At 36.6% G+C, this 7,770-nt stretch overlaps 1 protein-coding gene across 1 annotated transcript; it reads right to left on the reverse strand.

The window, feature by feature from the left end:
- Positions 1-1,553: 1,553 nt before the first annotated feature.
- On the reverse strand, positions 1,554-3,363 carry LOC130957525 (uncharacterized). The gene is made up of 2 exons (XM_057884377.1): positions 2,751-3,363; positions 1,554-2,398 (listed from the first exon to the last, which is right to left on the reverse strand). The coding sequence occupies exons 1-2, from the start codon at positions 3,361-3,363 to the stop codon at positions 1,554-1,556; spliced, it is 1,458 nt and encodes a 485-aa protein (XP_057740360.1).
- Between the last annotated feature and the right edge of the window lie 4,407 nt (positions 3,364-7,770).

The following is a 7,770-nucleotide window of genomic DNA, read 5'->3' on the forward strand; positions in this document are numbered from 1 at the left end:
TCAATCGCGGTCCATCCACTTAACTGAGGCAGGCGGGTCGGCCGCTCCGATAGAGGCAGACGGGTCGGCCGCTCTGACAGATGCAGGTGGGTCAGCCGCTTTTACAGAGGCAGGCGGTTCGGAAGCTCCGGGGGTGGATGACTCAGTTCGAGGTCACCCATATGACCTACGGACGGAGCAAAATCCACCTGATAGGTATATTCCATCGCGGTTAGAGATAGGCATTATGCGTAAGGGACTGCACTGGTTCGTTGGAAAGAAGTGAGCTTCGGTTTAGATTTTTTTTATCTTATTTTCAGAATTAACTTAATGTAAATTGTGTTTAATGTTTGTTTTGTTAACTTATGTAAATCGTGTTTAATGTTTGTTTTATTAACTTATGTAATCGGTTAATGTTTGTTTTGTTAACTTATGTAAATCGTGTTTAATGTTTGTTTTATTAACTTATGTAATCAGTTAATGACAATATTAAGCGACCATTTTAATATCAATGGATAGACTTCAATTGAAAAATACAAACACATCTAATTTCAAAAGCATCGACTAACAAAATGCAAATTAAAAAATACAAACATGACAATATTAAACTACAAACCAGCACCACTCGGTCCAGCACGCTGAGGACACCTACTCCGACTATGACCCTGAGCACCACAGAGATGGCATATCTGAGGACCATGCATGTCGCGTGAGTCCATTTTATTCAAGTATCGGGTCAGTTTGGGCCTGCCTTTAGACGTTCGCCTCAGCGCGGGATTAGCGACCAATGTGGGTCCCTCATAAGCAGGCCATGTATCGGGATCACCTAATGGTGTGAACTCAAACCTATATACTTTATGAACCTCTATCATCTTGTACACATCATGCACATACAACTGCCAATTGAGACGCTGATTAGCACAACAAACAATAACATAGCGACATGGTATTCGTTTAACCTGAAAGTGCCCACAGTCACACGTCCGTCGCGCAAGATCAACAACTAACACATTTCCAGTAGTCATTTCGCGCACCTCAAACACCTCATTTCGTCTCTCAAAGCGGTGCACAACTATATTCCCAGCCTGTTGCATACTTGCTTCTATCCGCTGTTGCGCAAATGCGGAGTACGTATATCCAGCACGCTTGCGTTCGTGAGTCTCGGCACTCTTCCGTGTAAAAAGTTCATTTAACCTATAATATGTTGCTCAGAACAGCGCTAACACAGGTATATTACGGGCACCCTTCAACACTGAGTTAATGCACTCGACAAGGTTCGTTGTCATATGGCCCCATCGATGTCCCTCGTCGAATGTCAATACCCAATGTCTGCATCCAATGGCATCGCACCACCTGGTATATGCCTCGCCTCGCTCTTCCAACCTCTTATAGTTGATATTGTACTCCTCCATCGTTCTTGAATACCCTATGTTGACAACAAGCTTTTGCAAGTGAAGGACTTTGAATGCCCTTAAGAAGTTACTGCCGATGTGTCTTATACAAAACATCCACCATGCTCTTGGAGGTTGCCAGTTGCCACCGGAACGATTTATTGCTGCCCGTATTGACTCATATCAGTCTGAGATCATACCCACGCCTTCTTTTCTAACAACATACATTCGCAGATTCCTGAGAAAGAAGTGCCACACATCAGCTGTCTCCCCTTCCACCAAGGCAAAGGCGATAGGCACAATGTTCTGGTTCCTATCTTGTGCAACATCGACTAGAAGTGTACCTTTGTATTTTTTGTATAGGTGTGTGCCGTCAACCTGAACCAGGGGCTTGCAATGCCTGAATGCCCTAATGCATGGATTGAAACTCCAAAATACACGATGAAGTATTTTTACACCTTGCGCCTCCTCATTCCCGTTGTACAGTGGTCGTGTTTCTATTTGGACAACTGAACCAGGCATCTTCTGCACCATGACCGAGAGCCACCATGGCAAGGCTTGGTAAGAATCCTCCCAACCACCGAAAACGTTGGCTATGGACTTCTTCTTTGCCAACCAAGCCTTTCGGTAACTGATGGTATAGTTGAACCTTGACTGGACTTCCGCAATTATAGATTTCACCTTGATGGACGGGTCCGTCTCGACCAATGGCCTTATAGCATTAGCAACTGTATCTGAGTCCAACTTGGAATGATCTTGTGAAATCGTTCCAATCGTGCACGTGTGCCTACCGTTGTATCTTCGTATCTCCCAACAACCTTTTTTCCGTACCAAGCTAGCTCGGATAAGCCAGTCACATCCACGCCCGTACATCTTGCATTTTGCATAGAATGTCTGTGGCTCAGACTCATACACCTCATAGTCAACTCCTTTAGCAATAGCAAAACTTCTAATTGCTGCGACGACTGACTTTCTAGAACTGTATTCCATTCCAATCCGGAACTCCCCGTCCTCAGCATCGGCAATGCCTATGTCAACAAAATTAAAAAAATAGTAAAAAAATTTAAAGTTAAAATTTAAAATACATATCTTTACTAATATTTTAAGAATATTCAGCTATTTTAATTTTTCAGCGGTTCGATTAAACCGGTTTACCGAGTTTGACCAATTTTCATCGGTTTATTTTCGGTTTAACCGATTCATACCGGTTCGTTTCCTTATTCGGTTTAATTAACCTCCCAGACCGGTTTAACGTTTGGTTCACCAATTTTCCGATCGAACCGACCGGTCCAGTCTGGTCCGGTCCGGTTATGACAACACTGTTTATTGCTCAATCGAACGTATAAACTAACAAAAACTTATTATTTAGTCACCACGTACCTATGTTTGTATATTCTGAAAACTCGGGGGCATGCATGGCCTCGAGATTCAACTCACGCATAAAAGGTGGAACGTCCATCAGTTGACTGTTCGATGGACGAACCACTACATTCTCTGCTGCTGCCTCAACTCCCACATCACCATCTTCATCTTCGTCGCCGGCCTCATAAGTGGCTTCGAAGTCCTCTTCGCTGTCACTATTCATTCCTTCGTACACTGCACCTCTATCATCATGTATATCTATATCATTCTGAACCGCCACTGCCTCTACAGTTTCAAACTCAACGTACACCTCAATCTGTGGGTGTCGCATCTGAGTCTGCCGGTGAATTTGAAACATGTTCTGCATACTCGCTTCATCAGTGATCGGCATGACATCAAACTGTATTAGACTACCAAAAACTACAATCGGATTCTGGTACAGAATTCTGCTCACTCTCATTAACGTACTGTTCTCCATACTTTTACAGAGGCCGTTCTGCAGCTCCATTAACGTCATCGTGCATGGAACCACAAATGAAAACAGATTCTGGGACACAAATCTCACTCTCTCATCAGTATTATGTATTATCTCACCGTTGCTATACACCACCAAGTTTGCGGTGCGCTCCATTGTACTAACAATAGCCTCAAAGAACACTCAAATCTTCTTCAGCATGCAAATGCTATCGAGCTCTGCCTTATATAGAGAGGTGCACTTAACACGCCCTCCACGTGCTGCCTGCCTCAGCCAATCACGCTTTGACACGTGTCAGAACGCCCCCCGTGCTCATTCAACACGCCCCCCACGTGCTCATACGTGGGCCAATGCATGTTCGCCATCGGATCAGATATGATATCTGTATTTTTTCAAGTAAGATCCAATATGATTTGATCCTGTATCGGGTATATCCGCATAATTTTTAAAAAACCTATTTTAAGGCCTTATTTGGCTGTTTTTACAAAAAAAATCCAAAAAATTCATTTTTTCACCCGTTTAAGCCTATTTACTCTTAAAATACTATGAATAAAAATTCTTTTGAATAATAAAAAAATTAATAATAACACAAGATCTAAGTTTAATTATTCTAAGTTGAAGTACAACATAAAAAATTAAAAACAAGATATTATAAACTATGCTATTTATATGAGACGTGCGGATATTAGTGTCAAATCCGCAATCCGAGTTTACCATAGTGCGGATCATATCTGATCCGATCCGACAACTCTGCCGATCGGATAATATCCACAAAATTCGGATCAGATGCAAATAGTTACTACGGATATACAGATATTATCCAATACATGTGCAGCCCTAATTTAAGTATTATTTTTTTTTCTTTTCATATTCTAGTGGATGTTATCATGTTAGATTATAGATATGATTTGTTATTCTCTATCCTGCAAGTATATCTATTACTATATAATAGCGTGCACTACAAAAAAAGTAGCATTTATAACAAAAAAAATTATTACAAAAATTATGAATTTTGTTACAAATAATTTTGTAACAAAATTAAAGTTGTTGCAGTATATTCCGTTACAAAAAAAATTTCGTAACAAAACAAAATTATTACAAATTAATATAATATTTTGTAACAATTTTTTTAATACAAAAATTAAAATTTGTAACAATATAATTTTTCTTGTCATAAAATTGTTAAAAAACATGACTTATTTTTGTAACATTTTTTGTTATTTTAATTACAAAACAGAACATTCATTTTACTACAATTTTTACAATAGAAATTATACATATAATTTGTCAAATTTTATTTTTTAATTAATTAATACACTAATTAATTTACAAGTCAACAGTTATATAATATATAATAACATAAAGAATTCAAATATCTTATATATATATATATATATATATATATATATTTGCATCTTACATCTTATTTAAAGATTGTGTTAAAGCAAATAGTCAAGCTACTAATCCAAGTGCTTTTGCAACCAAGTCTAACCAAGTTGGTCCAACCTCAACGAAAACCACTTTCATCACATCAGCGTGTATCACACGCATGTTTCAACAATGCAACTTCTTCGTCTTCTTCATCTTCTCCTTCTCCTTTTCCGTTTCCTCCTCGTTCTTCTTTTAAATTTGCGCACGTAGGTTCTTCTTCTTCTTCTTCTTCTTTTTCTTCTTCTTTTTTCATTATCTTTTTCTTTCGTTATCATAATCACCAACAACACCAATATTTTGCTAATATCTTTATTGATTCTGGTTCTTTGTGATGACATCATTAACTAATCACATCATTAACTAATTTCGGAACTGAAAATATTATTAAAACGAAACCGTTGTATAATACCAAATAAAACAAAAATGGTGTTCATAAACAACTGGATTGCCTTCCATTCCATTCAATTCAAAATTGAATAATCCAATCCTCGTCCATTTGATTCGATTCAAAAGAAAAATCTAAATCGCTCTCATTCAACTGTTCGAATTTGAATCATTTATTGTTTTGAACACTATGATCTGTTTTTGCCTAATCTATTTTAAATTCCTGCTTCTGATTTATTAGTAATTCAATTCAAATTTGAATAAACAGCTAAAGAATTACTTAAAGAATAAAAAGAAGACGCAACAGGAGGAGGAAGAGAAAACGAAGAAAGGGAAAGAAAAGGAAAAAGAAACGCGTGATTTGAAAATTTGTTATAACTTAGTTAGACTTGGTTAAATATTTTACTTGGATATAGAGATTTATTCTAAAGCAAAATAGCATTAAATTTAGGTCTACAATTCAACTAAATGCAATAATTCAACTAAACATAATTTTCTTATATCAATATGTCAAAAATAGGAAGGATATGAACAACAAAAAAGGCTCCTCTTCATACTCTTCTCAAAATCATGTCTTTCTTTCTATGAACTCAATATCCAAAAATAAGAAAAAAACATCCTCCAATATAATGCATTTTTTCTTTATTGTGCTTGAAAATCACGATAAGAATTAAAACAACAAACATACATTAATTACAACAAACAAAATAACAAAAAGAAAATAGAATAGATAAAGAATATAATTTACCGTTCAAATTTTAAACTTAGGCTTTCTAAATTTGGTTGCCTATTGTGAAGTGCTCCATTGTGATTGCATTGAACAATTGGTCCCCAACTATTATTCTTGCCTAACATAATAACCATTGCATACACTATAACAAGGAAACATAAGCACACACATTCATAGCATAGTAGAAGACAATATATAAAACATTACACTATAGTATACATCATGATATAAGAGTAGCTCAGTTATATAAGTACAGAACTATGATACAATATTCCTCAGATAATGACTCATATAATATTTACATATATGTACATAAGATGTCTCAGGGCTTAGCCTATCTAACAATCCCCTAAATTGACACCTAGACTAGCCTAACTTTATGACATGTCTATCCCCTTTGAGCATACTAGCAAAAGTGAGGGAAATACTCTAATGTATGTATTGGAGTTAGACTGGACGTCCCAAAAACTCTCTTCGTCTTAGGTCCAAAGTCCCTCACAGAAAACCATTGGGTAGGTGGTGATGCCCGTCCGCTATTGCCTCATATGGATTGGATTGAAGGAATAAAGAAAAAGCATGTAAAAATGCAGAACTCATGAAGAAATGAATGAATTGCAAAGTTGTCAATTCTGACCTCTTCCCACTTAATTGATCATAACTTGAACTACAGAGGTCTAAATGAAGCAGTTTTAATTGCGTTGGAAAGCTAACATTCGGGGCTTCAAAATGATATAAAATTTGCCATAGTTGCCTGTCGTTTAAAAACGCGTACGCGTGCATCTATGCGTATGCATGGGAAGATGCACGTGACTCACTAAAGGCAACTCGTGGCCAGCGATTTCTGAAGAATTTTGGGCCCAATCCAACCCATTTCTGATGCTATTGAACCCAAGGATTGGAGGGGGATGAACCAAGGAGTCATAATGTAGTTTTGCATCATGTTTAAGGTGGAATTCTAAAGAGAGAAGCTCTCCCTTCTCTCTAGAATTTAGGGTAGTTTAAGTCAAATTCTCTTGGATCCAACCTTTGATTCTTGTTTTGATTTAGTTTTTTCCTTTTTAATTTCTTGTTATTACATCTTTGATATTCTAGTTTTACTTGTTAATTTCTTATTTGCTCTCTTTTATGTTGATGAACCATTGTTTGATCTTGATTTCTTCTAATGCAATTTTATGTTTCCATGTCTTCTTTTATGTTTATCTTCGTTGCTATTTTTGACTTCTTGCTCATGATGGTTATGGGTTTTGTTAATTCTTGCATTTCATGATGTTTACTTATATTGCAATCTAGGTGTTTGATGAAATGTTTTCTCTAGTTTTTGAGTAGTTTTCTTTACTCTTGGCCTAGGCTAAGGGAATTGAGTGACCTTGAGTTACTGGGTCTCAATGAATTGGTGATTTGAGAACTCTTGGTGATCAATTTGATACCCATTGATACTAACCCACTACTAATTTAATTGGTAGATAGGTTGGGACTTATGGGTTGATGTGATCAAGCCTATTTGATGTACCTCAAGTTTAGGAGTATATATTATACGTACTTAAAGTCTTGAAGGTAGATTTAATAGGTTGACCTCTCATAATTGTCAATATATGGTTTTTTGACAAGGATGATGATCTCAATTTCCCAAGCCTTAGCCAAGAGTTCTTTCCCATTTCTTTTATTTAGTCAATTGTGATTTACTTTTCTTGCCAAAATATAAAATCAAACCCCTTGTTCTTCATAGCCAATAATTGATCACTTCATTGCAATTTCTTATGAGACGACCCGGAGTTCAAATACTTCGGTTAATTATTATTTGGGATTTATTATTTGTGACAACCAAATTTTTATTGGGAGGATTATTTGTTGGTTTAGAACTATACTTGCAACGAGAATTCATTCATTTGAGAAAATTCTAGACCATCAAAGAATTCTTTCTATCAGTACACGACACTCTACTCTTTATTTAACTCAAGAAAAGATGTTGTTAATGCTACAAAGATTGTTGATGGAACTGACTTATGGCATAAGAGATT

Source organism: Arachis stenosperma, chromosome 10 (genome assembly GCF_014773155.1).
Source record: "Arachis stenosperma cultivar V10309 chromosome 10, arast.V10309.gnm1.PFL2, whole genome shotgun sequence".
In the NCBI taxonomy this organism is placed as follows: domain Eukaryota; kingdom Viridiplantae; phylum Streptophyta; class Magnoliopsida; order Fabales; family Fabaceae; genus Arachis; species Arachis stenosperma.

Excerpts from the sequence above, each read along its gene's own strand:
- LOC130957525 (XM_057884377.1), bottom strand. The coding sequence starts at position 3,363 with ATGGAGCGCACCGCAAACTTGGTGGTGTATAGCAACGGTGAGATAATA. Across the intron at positions 2,399-2,750 it reads TTCAGAATATACAAACATAG|GCATTGCCGATGCTGAGGAC; the intron begins GTACGTGGTGAC and ends TTGTTGACATAG.